The following is a 20,514-nucleotide window of genomic DNA, read 5'->3' on the forward strand; positions in this document are numbered from 1 at the left end:
CGGCGAAGAACATGGCCGATTGGTAACCAACTAGCAACCTGCAATTTAGAGAATCCTCACTATTCCGATTAATTTGTGTATGGCCATAGCTGTACGCAACAAGCAAGCAGACCAGCTCGACTGGACAATCGACGGTCATTTAAGCTGATTTCTATTGTTGTTGACTGTCGTTCTTTGTGTCACCATCCCAGTTCCACGTGTGCAGTGATTTAAGTTGTGCTCCCCTCTTACCTTCCCCACTTGATGCTGATGATGATGATGATGATGCTTGAAGGTGCTGCACCAGGTGGGACAGCAGGAATTGGGCTTTGGTATTTTTTCTTCCGATCAAATTAAACCAAAGTGTATAGCGAATGTGTCTATTTTCTGGTCACCGTGTGTGTTACGACCTACACCCAGCTGTACCTGCTGCTATTGCGAAAAGCCAACGATGTTACTGCTATAAAGGATACATCTTATAGCTGCCGTCTACGGGTCCCATACGTCGAAAACGAACGAGGGTCAACGCGACAGTACATCTTTTCTATATGTAGCGTTGCTTGTGTTCTTCATGCGAAGAATAAGTTTATCTTGGTTTAGGTTTTTTTACTCTTTTTAGGTTTAATAACAAATGCAACTTTTGGCTGTTTGTTTAACCTTGTAGCTTAATAGATTCGCCTAAGTTTTCCAAGTTAGCCATTAACGTCCCATTTCTGCGGTCGACGTTTCGAGTATTTAGTCATCGGAAAGAAGCGGCCAACAGAGGGGAAAAAACTTGTTGCCGGAGTTTTGATCAACAGAAGCACAACGGTATTGTGATGAACGGTGGACATCGAGCTTCTTTGTGTTATCGAATTTGGCTTCTTCATGACTTTTGGTTGTCAATAGCCGTCGCAGCAACGCCTGCATCATCACCACCATTGTTTTCACAATCAACGACGTCAGCATCACCGTCCGTTTGTCACTTTTTTCTGACTAATATTTGTAATATCGTTGGGGTCATTTTTGCCGGTCTGTTTTACTTTTATTTGCATTGCTAGTAGCACCGCTACGGCTGATACCGTCTGTGTTGTACCGTAGCTTACCAGCATTTCGGTTATTATGATAATCGTCATCATCGACCTTCAAAGTTTAATTCAAGACAAAGAAAAACGAGGAAAATAAAACACAACAGAAAAGTATTTTTATTCTCCGGAAATAACAACATCAACGGAAGGAGGCCAAACAATGCGAAAAGCTAGGTTACTACGAACAAGTTCCATTTTGAAATTTCTACACTAACGACAAAGCAGGAAGTCATTTTGTAAAAAGTTAAAAATATATTTAAATTGTGTTAACAACTACAGCCACAACCACGGGACGGCTAATCTAAATTGACGTTGTGTGAAACAGGTGAGTGCTGCGTATTTCTCGTAGTATTGCTGACAACATGATTTGACAAATCTATTTTCTAGCGTGTTAAACAACGCGTCAATCAGAGTTGCTATTATTTATTTTCATCGACGATTTTCAACTTCCAAAAATGTCTGTCGTAACTGCTCGCTAGATTAGCGACCTTTTGTTTTTTGCGGCTTCATTATCTGGAAGATAGATTTTCCATGTCTTATAAGTAAAAATCCTTGTTGTGTACAAACTCTTGAAGGAAAAAGATTCTAGATTCTATTCGAAGTACGAACGAGTATTCAAACTGTGTGTATATCATGCCGTTTATTATCACAAAGATTTGTACCAGCATTACAAAACTTAAAAAACTAGAAGTTGTCCAATGAGTGATGATTGTCGATAAAATGACTACTAATAACGAATATTAATAACTTTCGTGTTGCAACGTAAGGTTTCTTGAACAACATGTGGATTATACCCCGAATGAAAAGTCATGCTAGAAAAATCAGATTTTTCTATAGACGCCTCACCTGGTGCACTATCCTGTTTGAACTGCTGACATTCTCAGGATATGACGGCATGCCATAGCGGCGAGCTGTTACAGTATTGAACGGTACAACTACACTATAATTGTGACCTCTTTAATGATTCGTCGTTTGTCTCATTCAAATCCATTTAGAAAATTTAATTATATTGTTTGCTAGAATATATATACAGAAAAATAATAAATGCTCACTTTGTGGTGATCACCTGAACTGAGTTTACGGAACTTTTACTGTACTAATGGCAAACTTGTTTTAGTCATACCGCACCGCATTGATTATGTACACAGATTGTATTAAAAGACAGCGCGGTCCAGTTGGGTAACGCGCATCCCTTGGAGTGTGTTGTCATGGTAACGGTGGTTCAAATCTCAGCGTTGGCAAAATAAAGAATAAAGTAAAAATAAGGTATAATGCTATTATGGTTTGGGCTAGTACTAACATGTGCAGTTGCTGTGCCGTTTCCTAGGTCTGTTGGAAAAACTTGAAATGAATTTCAGTAGGATTCCCAGTTGGGCAGGTCCTTCCTACTATACGTAAAAATAAGTGGTTACGAAAACTTGCTAATAATAAAGTTAAAACAACTGAACGTGCTAAATTGATTAAAGAAAGTAAGCCGCACTCACTCGAGTTGGCCAACGGATGTCATTTTGATAAATCAAACAAGTAAGGTCGATTGCTTTAATTTAGTTTCTTATGTATTTTGCTAGATATTAACAACTAAAGAGAACTTATGCTTCAGATTAGATGTTTTTTTTTCTAACAAATTTACAACGGAGTACAAACAGTTGTCACAAATTCTGCACGCTAAGCGCAAATGTTACGGCTTTTTTTAAAGTGAAGCAGAAATATTTTTATTTAGAATGTAGGACAGGGCTTTATATTTCTGCTGCGTGAGGCATCGTTACAGAGGTCATTGAAATGTCCTTCGTTGAATGATACCTAAGCGCTATGCTATGAGTGAACTCTTTTTAGTTTAATTGGCTTCTTCTGGGTCGGCGGGAAGAAAAACAGAAACGGTCGGTAAGATCTTGCAGTTTCTTTCATAGCTACATAAATGTACACGTATTATAGAAAAACCATGATAGTAATTTCGTAACAATATCAATCTTAGATACTTTGAACTCGAAAATTTGTGACAGTACCGGTTTCGCATGCATCCCGACAACCTAATGCTTTGTGTGTCATTGCTCTCCGGGTGCAACTAATCTGACTTGTTAAATAATCTACTTTAGATGAATTATCAGTATATCATCGTAAACGTTTCTTGCGGTTAGGGTTTACATGAACTTACTGGAATGCCTACGCACTCCAGAACGCACTTCTTTTAGCAGAGAATCGGTCAGTGCAAATAAGAACAGCAAGCAGGGTCTATGATGAATCACAGTCAACACTGACCAAAATAGATAAATATTTTAATCATGAAATTACATTTAAAATATTTAATATGTAGTGTATTTGTAAGTAGGTGTTTACAAATTTAACAAAAAACAGAGAATATCTGTAGTATTCTGTTAGAGTCGATTCAAATATTGATATGGTCAACGAACTAGCAAAAATGCTTTATTGCGTCGTACTAGTTTAGCTAGTAGATAGCTACTTACTGAGTTGTATAGGATCCGTTGCTCCGATCAGTGACTATAGCTTTTTGATTACAGTTGAACCGGATGTTAAAAGCTATATTATTCAAATAATAAAATGCAGCAGATGACGAATGCGTGCGATGATTCTATCCGTTGTAATAATGATAGAATAAGGATAATAGTAATAGACGATGACTCAGAGGCAGCAGCGATAAGGTTGAGTAGAAGGAAGAGGACGATGAAAATAATAAAGGTTTATCGTAAAATGGCGATGACGGCGCCAGCTGCGGCGGCGGTGGTTAAACCTCAGAGTTACTAGGTGGCATTGAAGAGCGATGCCTTCACGAACGGCAATATGCAGTGATGGCAATGGGCAACAGCATCTCCAAAATACGATGCTAGGAGCTAACAGGGAAAGAGCGAATCTTCTTGCTCGTTTACTACTGCTGCTATTGCTGTAACTATACACCTTTAGCTCACGTTGGTTGAATCCTATGGCGTTGGTGTCGCTGCGGTCGGCGTGGTGATCAGCGGCTGACCGTTGACGGCCGTTACCACAATTACGGAATGAACGATCTCGAAGGCATTGACCGCTGATGATGTTACTCTGGTTGCAGTTCTACCAGCAAAATCATGGAAAAAAAATAAAAGTCATGACACTGATGGACATGATGCGAATTCTACAACCATTTCTCGGGATTGAGGAGCATCATTTTGGTTAAAAAATTTTTTTTTTATTAAATGTAGATTATCATATTAAATAGCAATAAAACTAGAAAAAGTCTCGGACAGAAAGTTATGGTGAGCGGATTTTTCAAAAACTGAGCGAAGATAATAAACAGTAGTTTTAAAAAAAATACTTCTACGTAGGCAAGTAAAGTCTAGTGAGAATTCTCGACTGACATCAATTTCTTTGTGCTAGTATGTGCGGCTGAAGTTCAACCATGCTGTAAACCAACTTAACTGAAAATTTTATAGTATTTTCAAGAAAAATGAGCGGCATATGTGTATAACTAGAAACGCTGTTTTTTCTAGTTCAACATTCACTAACGATGGCGCTGCACGGTCTCCTTAGGAAATTATTATCGGAAAATATTATCTGCCTGAAGTTCGGGGTCCTTATAAAATTTTCGTGTGACAACAATTTACGCTTGACCGACATGTGAAAAGTCAAGCTAAGTTTAAAAGTTCTCTCTTCAAAAATTTTATTTCGCGTTTCGGAACATCCTGTGTAGAAACCGACTCATTCATGTCCAAATGCCTTGGTACGCCGTGGTTGATTTTCGTTTGACTCAACGTTACACAGTCGAAGTATGGCAATCCGCGCCACCTCACTACAGTACACGGCATATACCTATTTCGAGTAATATAATATCATACATCTGTGTTTGTTCCGATATATATGTATTAGACATATTTATCTACGCTGATTTGTCTCATTATAAAGCTCTCTAAATCGTTCAATATTACCTACGATATTAATAGGAAAAGCAACTCTTTAGCGACTTAATTGCAAATGGGTTGTAGCACTGACGGAAAGCTTGTTTAGTCATTGAACTACCCGATCGCAGCAACGTGTGCGGCACTTTATATATATGTATACATGCGAGAAGTTAATGTTTGAAGCTTATCATATATCAGGTCACACAGGTCGCTGCAATTGGGTAGCTACATTATATATAATTTTAAAATGTATAATTCTCGAGCATTTGCTGTGTGCAATTTAGTGTAGCGTAAGGTACACGTGCTGAAGACAATAACCACTGTTGACTGACCTGTACGGGGCATTTGGTTCGAATCTGTATATATTTAGTTAAGTGCATATTCCGTAAAAGAATAGCATTTAGCTAAACGAAGCTTGTGAATATGCCACCGGCGCCAATTGTTTTCCGACACGTACTGTATTGCTATTAACAAAGCGTACAATTTTATACTCATGGTGGTTTCTCGGTACCGAACTGATGTTTTTTTCTCTATTAAACGATTTTATAAGTTGGTATTGTCTGATCTGCTTACCAGGTACAAGTGACATGGCATAGAGTAGTGTATGTCCTTGTATGCGTATGCGAGGAAGAACTTTGGAGGTAACTATTGATATTTGAAGGCGGCCCAGTCTACAAAAAAAGTCCAAAGTTCAAAACGAACGACCTAATAGCACTGTGCATAATTTTTGATTTAATAAAAATGATGTCAGCGTTTTACAACGAAGGCCTTCTTGAAATACTCAGCGAATGTTGTGGGCATGTCATACAGCTTTACGTAAAGTGAAGTAAGGTCATTACTTCATTATGTTGCTCAAGTGTGAGTACCGTGGCCCCAAGAAGCAATCAAAGCCGACTTCAATTTGGCTATTGTTTTTCTTCATTTCAACACCGTCATAATTAGCCACGCCACCGTGTGGCAGTCGATTCCAATTATATTAAAATACCTGACATCCCAATAGAAAAGTGAATTTTAGAAGAACTAAATAAACGTTTTATATATTGTAACGTTCAAAAACCGTTACGGTAGATAGGCAGTCTTATCGAATAGAATGGTGATGTTAAGTGATTCTCTCGGATCCGGTACAGAGCATTGATATGAACCATTCTGTCACCGTTGAACCTCCGACGTCACAGCTGTCGTTGAATAATGAACATTATCCGTTCCTCTCAGTCAACGGTCGCTGGATGTACCGCTACAACATCAAGATCGGACTTTCAGCCATTGCCAACATGTTCCTGACTGATCCTGATTTGCGGTAGCATTCACTTCGAATGTGAATGGGTCACGTCAATCGTGGACAAAAATTGTTTGGTGATTCCGCTGAGATATTTAATAACATCAAGTGGCATCATTGAGGGGTTCTTTTCCAGCTGACATAAGGGATGCGCATCTTTGCGATCACAACATTTGGCTTTGTTCGTTCTTTCGCCTGAGAATTATTTAAAGTAACGGTTCCATTTAGCTTTTGCATACGTTTCCAAACATAGTGCTAGTAAACCTTGTAGTGGTACGCATAGATAGATTAGTTGCTTGAACTATTTATCTGGAAAACAGATTTTTGTCGTTTCCTATATTTGCCGGAGTGGCAAAATAATGCTGTACATCATCATAAAACCAAAAGCAGTGGAATTGTTTAGGTTTCCATGAAACCAAATAATGCAACACTTGGAAACAATTACGAACGTGCTAGGATCGGTGTCATGTGACATTCATGGCGGATACCGACAATGCGCCTGTAAAAGGCAAAAGAAAAAGAAACTTTCAACATGCGTGTGTATGTATAGGATAGGCGTAGTACCATCGCACCTTGTAGCGTTGATATCTAAGAGATATAACCGCTCTGGGGTACACCTCTACACTAATAGTAGATAAATGAGTCCGTGCTGTGGCCGGTGCTTGCTCGGTTCGTGTCGAAGATTACATGGACTAACATAAAGAGATGGAACACTAGATTCCGTTATCAAACGAATGGACCCTCTTTTGTATGCAGTAAGCAGTACAAGGCCTCTCTGTTGACCTGAAGGTGGGAGGGAGAGGCAGCGAACGACAGCCGCATGTATGCTACTGCTGCCGCTGGCAGTGCTTAAGTGATGCGTAATGGTCAAAAGTCGAGAATGATTGGTACTGACGCAGTGCAAATTTATCTTGGACGAAACAACTTAGATCGGCGAAATAGTTGAATTTTGTAAACTGGCCAGTTATAATCTAATTGTACCGTTGATTCACACAACTGCAATCAACATTACGCTATATATATATTAATGAGATGTATGTGAAATCGCAAGGAATCGCCACAAGCCAAGATCTGGCCTAGTCAAATAATGTGTGTGTGAAACCTTCTCTCCGGTGGATAAATTAAAGACAATAGGCTGAAGTTCCTCTGTTATCACTGGGTTACTGAAACAATCACAAGAAGAAGCGCTACAGTCGAATATGTCTAAAGGATGATACGTCATGCACCAAAAATATCATTTAATCCCTTTAAGCTCTAAACCAATTAAGTTAAAAAGATGGGGAAATAATAATTGCCACATTTGATATAGTCCCATCTCTGGCCTTGTTTAGTGGAAGCTATTAACTTGAGAACAGCACGGGGAAACAACCTAAGGCATCCGAGCAGTTAGGAGCTACAAGCAGAACAACCTGCTAATTTACCATTATATCTTGGGTGAACCGATCGAAAACCAATTTCCAACAACGATTAGCGAACAGCTTTTTATTGTCATTTGTCGATAAATGATTTTTTTTGCTAAGATGACTGAATATATCGCTCACATATCGCTTTCTTGTATAAAATGTAAAGCTTCAAGGCCTTTAATAACACGGTTCCCAAATACAATTTTCATCCGTGACCATAACCAACATTGCGTCGTGCAATGCAAAAGACTGCAAGGAAAGATAGGAAATAATTTCTAGGAACGGAGTAATTATGCCACCGAGCTTCCACAGTATTATAATATTTGATTGTGTACATGCCTTCCCATTCTAGCTAATGAACTAATCTTAGCTTCTAAATATATTTCATAAGTCTACCAAGTAGCGCTGTCGAAAATAGATTTACAAAAAGAGGTTATACATATGTGGTGAGCATCAGTGAATCTTAATAGCCGTCTATCTTAGTAGTACTAGAGAGATCTGGTCGGTGACCTTCGTTACTGCGTCAGTTTTTGGTACTCAAAAAGGCGGACGATATTTTTACTTATCTGCTTGAATGTAATTATTTCATCGGGACGCGTTTGGACACTTTGGTTTTTTGCTAATCCGTTTAGGCCAGTGGATGGTCATGATCAGTACTATATTCCAGCGTCTACCTCTTCAAGGCAAATTACGATGATTTTATCATTGTGCAATGGGCAGTTGGTAAGTAGCTCAAATAACGATGGTTCGAAATAAACGAAGCTAAACGATAGCGTAAAGGGTAATGTATGCAAAACCTGTTAATATTTTTTATATTTACTTGTATTATACATATCTAGAATCAGTTCAATCCGTAGCTAACCGGCGGCCCCATTTAGCGCCCTTTAACTTATTGCCTATTATTTTTGTGAGTGAGAGCACTGTGGTATTAAGAGTTCAGCTCAGTTCAGGAATACTGATAAGTTCCACCTAAGTAAATATCTTCTATTTACGAAAGCTCCCCTGGATGCTATTATCATAACAACTACTCAGGCAGGCACGTTAACGGTCTGGCGTTGCCAATGTGTGCACTAAGCAAAAACATTGGCTATACGTATCTGTTTAGAATATGTATGTGAACGCATTTGTACTCTTTGTGTTCCACCAATTATTCGTTGTCACCTGTGAAGATAACGATAACGAAGTAGAAGAGAATCTCTGTAGAAAAAAGGAAGCTGAGAGGCCAGGGGTTTGCGCAACGAGGTTTGTCCAGTATAAGAAGTGGCCAACAATAGTTTTTTTGTGTTTGTGCTGGATGCGTTCAGCACAGCGGGAGAAGTCTAACTGGTTTATGGATGTATCTATTTAGGATTTGTCCGAAATAGCTTCTGTGTTCTAAGCATCGATAGGTCCCTTCTATTATTCGCTAATGACAAGCGATAAGATCTAAAACAGGATTTAATTGTTATCGTTTACCACTCAGCACTGATAAGGGTCACTTGAATCATTATTAGAAAAGAATTATGTAAAATAAAGTTGAACAAACTTATGCCACAGGAGATAATGGTTATGCGCGACCTAACCTAAATTGGCTTTGCTGTAGCTTCAACGAATTGGCCACGGAAAACAGGGACCGCTTGCAAGACAAACTCGGACATATTACTCAGAGCAGTGCTTTGTGCAGCGTTTAAAGAAAATCCATCTGTAAAGATTGCAAGGCAAAACAGATTAACCTAATGGAAGGACGACGCGCACCGGTTATGTACTGAAACAACTAGAGCGAAGCTATAGAAGAATTTGTCCTCAATGTTGGTTTATGTGCTTAGTTGAACCACAACAAGGTTTTGTTCGAAGTTAATGGGTTTGAAATGTAAGGTTACCGAATTTATCCGAAAATTGTATTTAATAAACGTAAAAATATAAAATACAAAGTATTTATAGTCGCAAAGAAGCGACGGCATTTTTTGAGACAAATCGTAAAATTGAAATGACTCTATCTATCAAGATCACGAAAACATCTCCTAAGTAAGTTACCATATTAAGCGGATATACAAATTTTTTTGGTTTCGCAAAAGCGCTGTGCTCTATAAGATAATTATAAGAAATACTCGAAATACATTTTGATTCATTTCCATTTAGCGCATTGCTGAGTCTCAAATAGATTCTCAGTTTTATTAAACTTTGATTGACGGCCTTGAGCGGTTGTTTTGTAGCCTGTTACAGTGAGATCAGTTGATGACGCAATGTCGATCCGCTTTGGTTAGAACAAACGTGCTTATATTTTTATTTGCTTACTTTGGTTGTTCAGGTTAAAATATCCGGCAGATGAAGCAATAGAAGTAGCAGTATCACGACCAAGCTGTCTTCATGAACCTTACTTTCGTTTCCCATGGATACAATCAATCCTTAAATAATAGCGATAATTGCTAAAAATGAAAAGCTGTTTCAAGCAGTCTTAATAAAAATGACACGTGTGTGAATAATAATCAGTGGCCTGACACGGCATATTGGCTAGCACAGGGTGTCCGAGAATGTACTCGGGAATGGTATATCAAACTGTACCCGATAGAGTCTGAAATGTATCCGAACTGTCGGACCGTCGAGTTGCACTAGCAGCCTCATACAGTAGCAGAGAAGTTCCCGCTGAAACGTTTAAGGTCTTCAAACTTCGTTGTCGCAAATGTTAAGTGTACTTACAGTAATTAAATTGCCACAGTCTTTTTTCTGAAACTTGCTTTTTTGGAGTTTGATATTCCGCAAGGGTACATGCGTTTTATACGCAGGCTCAGTCGAAACACGTTTAAGGCAAAACGTCAATGTCAAGCGTTGAATGGGCTTTGTACTTTATGGAATCGACTGTTGTCACATACGGCACGACGATTGGGAAAGCCATGGCTAGAGCAAGTCGTAGGGCATGAAGACCGATAGCGGCAACTACGTTCAGTTCAGTTAGTTGACAATTCAATGGAACGAATTGGTCAGAAGCAAACAGAAATGGTCAGAGCTTCTCGCAGTAGTAGCGCGTGTTCCGCTAGTAGCGTTGGCAGTTGCCACCCACACATACAGTGCTTTTGCAGTAGAAATAACGGTTGAAGGTTAAAGTTAGAAAAAGAAGCGACATTTTTATCCTGTTCTCTAGGCAGCTAGAAGCTTCGTTAGGTTATGGCGAATATGACATCTTTGGGAAAAATCAGTTTTAGTAGGAATATACAGGCAGATTTTAATTTAAACTAAAAAAGGAGCACTATTTTTGGCAGTTATCAATACGGTAAAAAAATTGGCAAACGATTCAGCTCGCCGAACTATATAAAAATAGGTACGAAAGTTGTTTTCTAGAAAAAAAAAAAAAAGATCCCTTTCTATTTTTATCATGGAGTCGAACATATTGTAGTATGTTGCCAAAATACGGTCATGAATATTATGAAAATCATCGATACACCCATATGGTTATTCTATTTTCTCTCTGAGTCATGGAACTCTAGGTTGGTGTCACTCTGAGATGGTGTCCGCAGTATCCGAAAGTTAGTTATGGATCAGCGATTTCAGACGAACGGCTAAACTGCAAAAAGAGCATATGGCACACGATACAGAGTACCGTAATTCTTATAAGGTACTAGGATGAACAAAGTAGGATATCTGGCTTAGGGTAATTAACGAACTGAAGTAAAATAACGGAACTATTGAAATTATGCGGAATGGTTTGACCACTGCAGCGGGTTCACTGTGACAGAAGCTGCAAAACAAGGATAACTGCTCCATAATGAGGCAGGGTGCAACGGCGTCCGTTAAGATATAGGCCGAATGGCGCCATTATTCCAATTTTTGTTAGAACTATACCTTCATCGGCCTTCCTATTGTCACTACTATATCGTATATCTGAGTTAAGGCTATCTATTTAGATGACGAAAAGGGGAACGATGCAGGACTGACGTCTTTGTCTTTTTTGTGCTCACTCAAGATTTTCAGGCTGATACACGTAAAATGCTTTCAGCAGAGTGAGTGACATGTTTTGAATTTTCAATACATGTTTGCCCGAGTTTCTTGTTCGGCGACATTGACAACATCTGTATTTAGACAACTTGCGAATGACCCTTTTAAATATCAATAAATAAATCATTTTGGAGACCGCTCAACCTCAATACTTTCATAACGAAGAAATTTATTACCATTTACTTCAAACGCTAGATATCGATAGATGTATATCAACAGAAGAAATATAATTCGTGTAATTAGTGCGTTTTTTAGTTAAGGACAAACTTTTCGCAATTACATTCCATTGAAGCTTACCATCATGCCCACCCGTGTAGCCTATTACTGTACGATTAATTTGTTTTATTATTCTTATTACAGGCAATATTGAAAAATTGACAGACTCGCTGGTTGGCAAAAATATATTTCGCTCTTTCGTGAGCTCCTCTCTGTGTTTTTCTGTAACTACAGCTAGTCAATCAGCAGTCAGTTTGGTCGTGAAGACGCATCAAGAATTTAGTGGGAAACGGGCATCTACTTACTTCAAGGCTACACTGAACCAGTAATAAGAGGAAAGGCGTACGGTTCTCTCCTCAGAAAAAATGAAGCTGCGGTTTTGATTAGTGTTTGACGTCTCCAGTGACGCTTCCTTTGCAGCCTAGACTAAGTGCGTTTCAAGTCTCCGGTTCGTACGACTACGATAAGCACCCTACTATGAACGTATAGATGCAAATCAATCGAAAAAACGTGTTGATGCATATATTTATTTAGCGCTATTCCTGCCGTGTATGGAGATTAATATTAATCTATTGTCATACCTTTGCTCAAAGATTATCCGATGATGCCCTCGACATTACAACAAGGTGGACATTTAACAGACAAATAACAAAATGTGCAAGAAAGGAAACGCGTTACTCTGTCATAGTAAACACTTCGATCACTGTGGCATCCCTAAGGACAACTGATATGACCTAGTTACACGATGATTAACTATTGAGACAGCAACGACCCGTAGCGAGAACAATGCAAATCACTGAGGTAAGATCCGCGCCGCATTTCGACGTTTACTTTTACCTAACAAATCAAATATACTAAAGCGAGCATTAGAAGCAGGTTCGCCAACGGACGCACATGAACTACGAGCTAGACTCGTCGCCATCAGTTGAAGTGGGTTTTACGAACATTGGCGAAACAGGACACGGTGTCGCATCACCTGTTCAGTCCTGTATTCGACACCAAAGCGAGTTCGGGACAGAAATCTAAAACTATATAACTATGCTACTTATAAAGACCATTTAGAAGCTCAAATGAAGGGCTTCTTAGCTCCTTGTTAGGGCTTCAATGTCTTAGAGTCCGCTTAAGTAAGGAGTTAAGGTTAATAGACAAAAAAGCGGTTTGACATGGCGCCTACTCATGCACCGTTATCTCTAACGGGTACCTTGGAGACTTCTCAGGAATCGTCCCCAAAATGGGACTATATTCAGCAGACGAAGCGCCATCTTAAAGACAGACTGCAACGAAGAACAGGCAACGCAGCTCCAGCGGTTACCGAGTCCACGATACAGTATCAAGGTACATAAGATCTTATTAACATCGAGCATATACCTACGTGTCTGTGTAGGTGAGGGTAGAAATCAACACCCGTGCCTAGATCTCTTTAAGGGCTACAAAGGAGTATTCTTGAGCATTGTAATCTCTTATGCCGAATCGACCTTTCCTTCATATCATCGCCTAGATATCGATAGCAGCATCCACTTGCAGATAGCTGGGAAATTCTAAGAAGCTTACTTGATCTTAGAAACGATTTTTAGAGGATTGAAGGGGCTCGACATGTTTCTGCTGTAGATTTCTAAACAACAGTTAACTTGAATCGTTTCCTGTGGTACAACCTATCGTCTCTGTTTGGATCGTAAAGTATATTAAAGGGAATACAATGAAACTATTCACCGCCTGGTTTATTTGTTAACAAATTACTAAGTGTAGCGGTGTTTTTCGACAATATTTTGTTTGCAGGCTTGGACAGTCTCAATAGTGGATCGTCAGGTTCACCTTGCGGTTCGCCTTCATCGACCATTTCTCCCCTGCATGCTGCTTCCTCGAATTCAGGTGACTTCATTAAACTTCAGACGTAATGCTCATTCTTGTAAAAGACCCAATTTCGGACAATTTTGTAGTGACTACTTGTAACCGGCCTATAGAACACTGCGCAAGTTCAGCTGTTTCTTACTGCTATATGGTCGCTCAGTTGACTTATGACGATTACTAGTTGGCGGCTAGTTGAAGTGTTTTCGATCTGTTTCGCTATTTTTCAAGAATGGAGTTGTGCCATAGAGGTTTGCATGGCTAACCATTATTATGTATGGGCGACATATTTGCCGGCACCTAGCTAGCTCTTTTCAAACGCGGTTCGTGACCATATATTGTCATGATATGGTGCACAATCCAAGTTGTTTGTGTATTTAAGGGAAAGCATCGGTACTATAGTTTCTATGCTTTGCATTTAATCAGTAATTCATTCCGTCAATCGCGGAGCTGGCTGTACAAGTATTTTTGCTAAGTGTATCAGCCGCCCCGTTAAACTCTTATAATTGCGCTATTTTTATTTACTCGGAGAAAAATATGCCCCTTTCCCATAGTGTGAGGTAACAGCATTTGCTAATTAATATTCTTTTTTTTCTAATAGCAGCGAGGAGATTAAGTGCTGTTTATATACCAATAGAATATATTTAATCAAATACTCATATTTCGCTCTGTTGACCTCCGTCTAGAACGTGCGTACTACTAAGTTAAATAAGCCGAGCCGACAGACAGTTTCGTTTCAGCTGTTCATGTGGTGGAGTTCGGAGTGCTAAATTAAATAAATTCAATTCTTTATCGCCTTAAGCCATTTTGGTTCTTTCAATAGAGATAAGGCGTAACACAAACAGCAAACTTCTACACTACAGGGGTGTCTAACACCCAGACGGACATCACTTTAAAGTAGGCTGTTTTTTTTTCCGCAGAAACAGAAAATGATGCCATTAAGTATGTAAGTGCTAAACACTTTTGACACATTTTGTTACGAAAATTCCAATATCAATACAAAGTCATTCTTGTTTGCTATCTTGCACTAAATTGCTGCCAGACAAACAGCTACAGGTATGTTAGTTACACAAATGAAGTAAAAAAAGAGCAAACATATCTACGTTTTAGGTTTTCTTTCACGTTAGAAATATTTTTACGGGTATTTTTAGTTGAATGCTTGCCAAAGCTGTAGTACAAATCATCAACTAATCTGCTCAATTCTATTTCAGCCGGCAGATGTATCGAGCTTCATGGTGGGGGGGGTCCTGGGGGTGCCGGAGGCCCGGCAGCAGCACACAACCCGAACACGTTTACCTATTCGACGGCAGATCTGACTGACGTTATTGTGCTTGGCTCTCGTTGGTCTTCACATCGTTTTTGGTGTTTTGGCCTAAGCCTCGACGAAGTGATAGCTGAAGACGGCAAAAAGTGGGTCTACATAAAGGTAAATTAAAGGAAAGAGAGTTCGATCGATTGGCTCGCTATACACCAAAAAGCCGATTTTTTGGCTATATAAAACTGAACCAAATATTTGAAGCAATGGTATGTCAATGGAAAAATAAGTAGCTACTCTTAATTACTGTATTCAATGGATACGGGCAAGTCATTATATTTTTCTTATTTGTTGTTGTTTTCCGCCGCTTTGCAGCGTATTGTTCCACGTTCCGCAGCTGATCGGTCATTGTGCGTGCAATTGGACGTCATCTGCTCGGTCAATGATCAGGGTGTGAAGCACAAAAGCCGCGATAGAGTACGCGAACTCATCTCGCAGTCCGGCGAAAATCTGCTCCTAAAGGTTGTGACAGCGAATCCCGTCCGGCTAGCCAACACGCGTAAGGATATTCTGCAGGTAATCAGCTTATTCCGTACGTTCCCGTTGTTGTTTCGTACCCACGAAGTTTCTCTCTGGGCTACGTAAAAATATATTGAAATATTACCTCAGCTGTTGAACACAGACACGTAAGACCAGCTCTATAAGCGTTCTTACACTGAGCGAAAAATTTAAAAGTTATTATTGACAGGCGTTTGCTATAGTTCATAGGTCACACAATATTCGGCAGCGACACTAGAAGCCAACAAAATAGAGTGTGACAAACAGGATGTAAGATTAACTAGATACATCAACAGGCAAGATAAGTTAAGGGATAAGTTACGTTACAGTATTGAGCGAAATAGCTTTATCTGTTGCATTTTTTTTTTATTTAATTAGGTGATCGAGCGATACGGCACGGTAACCCTCGAAGCGTACGGAAATCCATCGTATTGCGGATTGCATGTTGATGTTGGCTTCAAGTTCATTTCGACAGTAAGTTACAGTGCCGAACTGAAAAAGTTTGTCACTGTATACGTTATCAGCGAGGTTCGTATTTTAGCTTCAGCCGAATACGGCAAACGTATATATTGCGTCGAAAGAAAATATGGCCGATGTAAATCTATTTAGTTTGCCTATAGGAGCGAATAAGAGATACCCATTTGTTTTAGTGTATTTCGAGATTGAAGGTAAAAATAGAAATTTATGCGAGAAATTGATTTAAGTAAACAAAATGTTAAATATGAATGAGAAGTTATAAAAAATTTAAAGTAGTAGTGTCAACGTTGTCATCGATGAGTAGGTTGAATATTATCGCGTCTCATCGATATTGCACGATTCCTTATGCGACGCCATCTGTTATTTCTATATAATTTTCAGGTTGATGGTCGCCGATATATGGATCTATCACAGAAGCAGTGTCTTTTCATGGGAGATGTCTTAGTATGTGTTAACAGAACTAGTATTATAGACGTTTCCCGAGGCACGGTAAACAAACTCATTCGGGAATACGACAGGTGCGCTAGAACGGCGAGCTCGCTTTCTTGTGTATTAATGAAAAAGTTGCGAATTATATTTCCGTTTCTGAACTAATCTAGAAGTACTACATTGTATGAAATTAGTATTACAATTTACGTAGTAAAAACCGTTTTTTTGGGACTGATAATTTACGTTTACGCGAATTGTTAGATTTCATCGATTCGTATATTCAACTAAATCCCTGGCCGGGAAAAAACTTCGGTGCGCTGGTCAAAGCCTCGGCACACACAACAAAAATATTATGCACTTATAGCAATTATGTAATTACGATAAGACGTGTTGAGGTTTTGTATGTCTTATCTTCTTTATAGGAAAAGCTCTCTGATAAAAGCTTGTTCGAATCTCTTCTAGCCTCTGTGTGATATATCGATGAATGGTAATGGATAATGCTTTGTAATTTGTTGTACTGTACTTATGTATCGAAGCGATGTGTACCTCATGTAACTTAATTTGTTAATATGCCATCAAGCTCGTTCGTCCTGTGCTAATCGAGGTGCGACGCGCGTATCGACTAGAGGTGTAAAAGTTACTATAGCGTCTGAGACCGCTTCTATTTGACCTGAGCTTGTTGTTCACAGCGGTGGATGCTCTAAGAGCTACAGACAGACTTACCAGTTTGTTGTTATTATTATGTTTTGCGAACGAATGAACGCATTTGCCATTGGCTAATGTACTTAGTATCAGGACTGAGTACCTCGACCAATTTTCGCGATAATAGACATGTGCTTGCTAGCCAATGAAACCTTAACCAGTTCAACTCAGGGCTAGCCACCCCTTAGCCTCCTTAGAAAGGCTAATTGATCCGAGAATCGTGAATCTACGACCAGTTTTTTTTCGTACCTCAAGCGCGAAAACAAACTTTTACTAGAGTTTAAAGTATATGCCGTCAACTCTCAACATGTCGGATTCACATTTAAAGGCTTATCCAGGTAAATGGCATCTCGGTGACCTAAACACGCCGGCCTGCACCTGTGTGTTATGAACCGCGATGTTACGGATCATTGTCTCTTATGCCCTTTGTCTTTCTTATCTCCTTAGGTTTACGATAAAAGTAGCAGCAATGTCGGTTTTACGACGGGAGGTGATCAAGGAAGACGTACGTGTTAAACGACGCCAGCTTGAGGTCGGGGATCTCGATGACTCAGTCGTACGGCCGTCAGGTGGTTTACCACCGATCACGACGGCCACAAACCTGTCACCAACGGCAACCTCTCGACACACGCCGGATCCCCGTCATCTTCAACATCAGACTCCCGCGACAAGTGAGGGCTCTGCTACAACAGCGTTAACGGTGTCTTCACCTGACGGCTGTGATTCGCTTCAAGCCTCATCGCAGCTTCACAACAGGATCAACAGCAGCAACACGATCAGTGAGAGTCATAACCGGAGTCATACGCTTCCCGCTGTTGCTGCCATCACGAATGGCGGCAGCAGCAGAAGTTAACAGGGTTGATTCAAACTCAACTTAGCAGTAACTATATCGATCAAAGTAAGCAGCTCGAAACGTTTCGAGCAAATGAAGAAGGTCAGCGATGCTGTCGTGAGCGAAAACACAAACAGAATCAGTGAAATATGGTAGTCTGGACTGATCCACACGAAGTTCGCTCATAAATTGCAATGAAAGGTATTGCGAACTCCTGTCAAAACGATTATTTCATATTTTGTAATGACGCCGTTGTCACTGAGATGGATCCGTATTTTGAATTTACAACGTCAGTTACGCCTGTGTGCTGGCTCAAGTTGTTGCTCCGCTTGTTGAAACGTCAAAATAAGATTGGATCCAATCAATGTAGGCATATATAAGCATGTAGGCATATTGTGGGAGCTAGCTGAAATGACTATGATTACAAATATTGGTCCAATGAAGTTCTACCAGATTATATTACAACTACCGTAAACTGATAGCGTTTTATTTTTATAAAAAAGGCCGAGAGATTTTTTATATATGACCTAATTCATAACCAGATAAGATAAGATTGACCAGCCAGCGTATGGCACCGCGGTAATTTCTGTCGACGACTGTTAAACAATCAATAATGTATAAATTTCGACAGTCAAGGTAAGCATAACATCATACAAAACGGCAATGCTATCATAGTGAGGTGCTAGCAATGATACAGATATACATAAATGCCTTGATTGAACAAACTTCCAGAGTAGATATTGTTGTGAATAATATGCTTGAGCGTCGGTTCTGCGGTGTGCTTCATGGGTGTTTTGTAACTGGTCACACTTTCCCACTATAGACACGCAGATGCAGTCCGATACAAAATTTGAAGTTCCGTACCTCAGTATACCCTTTGGCGTTTGAGCTTTTGGTTAACTAGCCGGAAAAATGAAAGGTACACTAGCATTTGTACCCTGTCTGCACTAATAAATAGGAAATAAAAAAAACATTGCCAACTGAATCAGTGTACAGAATTTTTAATGAAGAATAGCTTTGCCTGGGATTATCCTGTCTCACTGGAACACTTCTGGTCTAGTTAAGGATGAAAAATCGCTTGTAATCACAGCTTGGTACCTATACTGTTATTACTTCTTACATATATCATAACAGTATAGATACCTCCATGGTGCAGGACTGAGAATAAGAGATTAACGCAAAATAACACCACTGAACCAAATGCTCGAATTAAACAACGAATATGATACATTGAACGACCAATTATTACTGAGTGTCACTATCGGATTGTTCGTTTGTGCAGGGGCGCCTGTTGTCAAAGTAATCTGCCTCATCGATCGATCGATGAATCGACCTTATTTTTTTCCATGTTTTTTTTTTGTTCATCTCTTTACTCAGTCCATCATTTACTGAAACTGACTCATTAAAATAATGATGATAAACAGCTGTCAGTTTAACGTATCGTCAGCTTATGGTACAATCGTAATGGTGTTTTTAGCTCCAACGGTGAAAATTGGTAGAGTGTACTCACGAGAGCCGGTAACGACACGGAAACGATGTCGAGAATAGTTTCCGCAATGGTTTTTTTCGATTTTAATGTTCACCGGAACAAATGGAAATCCGTACAGCTATATATATATATATATAAACGCACGCACTTACACACGTTTCTACATGTGTGTGTCTGAATCTGTGCTGCGCAGCCTGGATAGGCAGCAATGATTAACTTATATCTGAGATAAGACTAAATGGAAATCGTGTATATTGATATGGCTCTCGATGCTCGAATGAAAGGCAGAACCCGGTTATTCTCAAGGAAGTCGATAACTCCCTTGAATAACGCCGTTATTGTGGTTAATTTTCATCGACTTCCTACACTTGTCTGTATAAAATATTATATTCATATACGCATATAAATGTACAACTAAAAAACCTCAAAATTAAGGCCGCAAAGCCGAACTCGCGTAGAGAAGGTGACACGGCGTTTTTGTAGGTTTTGCCTTAACTGTGCGACATAAAGGTTTGGTGAAAAGTTGTGTAAGTTGCAAATAATTACAGATTTATAACGATATTTATTTTGATACTAAATGTATTAAAATGGATGATACTAGTTGACGGTTAAGCAGCGACTGACTGGCATTGTATGTTGAAATGTGCGATAGAAGTACAGTCGCATTGGATAATGTATAAACCTTAACTGAAATAAAAAACTTTGAAATATATACAAGATACTGTTTTGCTCTTACTTATTCCTTAGTTGATAAAAAAATTGACCTATTATTGCAAAATGTATTCGTTTTTTGCTTAAATACGGAAACGTTTTAAGTCAACTAAATGGCGCCTACAATTCTCAGGCATACAATCAATGTGTTGATTTCGATTGAGTTCTAACAGCCCCAAAAATTTACCACAGAACAGCCTATCGAGACAAGTGATGGCCGCGGTAACTAGGCAAGTTGAGGTAGGGCGCCGAACCAGCAACCTATAAGGCCTTGTGTTTGTGCCTCTGGTTTTTACTAGCTTCTTGAGTCTTTCATGTCAGCATGCGGCGCAGTTGCGCGTTCAGCGTACTATCTGTTATTTATTCGAAAAGGTCGCGGTATAATTTAGAACGAAAATACGAGTTAAGCCTTTGCTCAGAAA

The 20,514-nt window shown here is 39.4% G+C and overlaps 1 protein-coding gene across 3 annotated transcripts; it reads left to right on the forward strand.

Annotated features, from left to right (window-relative positions):
- The first annotated feature begins 1,231 nt into the window (after window positions 1–1,231).
- On the forward strand, window positions 1,232–20,100 carry LOC111253946 (uncharacterized). 3 transcript variants are annotated; one of them, XM_022814226.2, is made up of 9 exons: window positions 1,232–1,371; window positions 11,939–12,595; window positions 13,012–13,129; window positions 13,571–13,663; window positions 14,851–15,065; window positions 15,270–15,470; window positions 15,831–15,980; window positions 16,311–16,447; window positions 17,508–20,100. In XM_022814226.2, exons 2-9 carry the CDS (start codon window positions 12,581–12,583, stop codon window positions 17,911–17,913), a joined length of 1,335 nt encoding a protein of 444 aa, XP_022669961.1. In that variant the 5' UTR covers window positions 1,232–1,371; window positions 11,939–12,580; the 3' UTR covers window positions 17,914–20,100. The 3 variants fall into 3 exon arrangements, with proteins under 3 accessions (XP_022669961.1, XP_022669959.1, XP_022669960.1); XM_022814224.2 differs by having other exon boundaries at window positions 11,939–12,242; window positions 12,388–13,129; XM_022814225.2 differs by having other exon boundaries at window positions 11,939–12,224; window positions 12,388–13,129.
- The last annotated feature ends 414 nt before the right edge of the window (window positions 20,101–20,514 follow it).

This window comes from Varroa destructor, unplaced genomic scaffold, assembly GCF_002443255.2.
Source record: "Varroa destructor unplaced genomic scaffold, Vdes_3.0 BEIS01000007.1, whole genome shotgun sequence".
Lineage (NCBI taxonomy): Eukaryota > Metazoa > Arthropoda > Arachnida > Mesostigmata > Varroidae > Varroa > Varroa destructor.

What these genes read in the sequence shown, in the direction of transcription:
- LOC111253946 (XM_022814224.2), top strand. Translation starts at nt 12,958, where the DNA reads ATGGCGCCTACTCATGCACCGTTATCTCTAACGGGTACCTTGGAGACT. An exon ending in TGCTGCTTCCTCGAATTCAG is followed by an intron (nt 13,664 to 14,850) that starts GTGACTTCATTA and finishes ATTCTATTTCAG; the next exon opens with CCGGCAGATGTATCGAGCTT. An exon ending in AAAAGTGGGTCTACATAAAG is followed by an intron (nt 15,066 to 15,269) that starts GTAAATTAAAGG and finishes GCCGCTTTGCAG; the next exon opens with CGTATTGTTCCACGTTCCGC.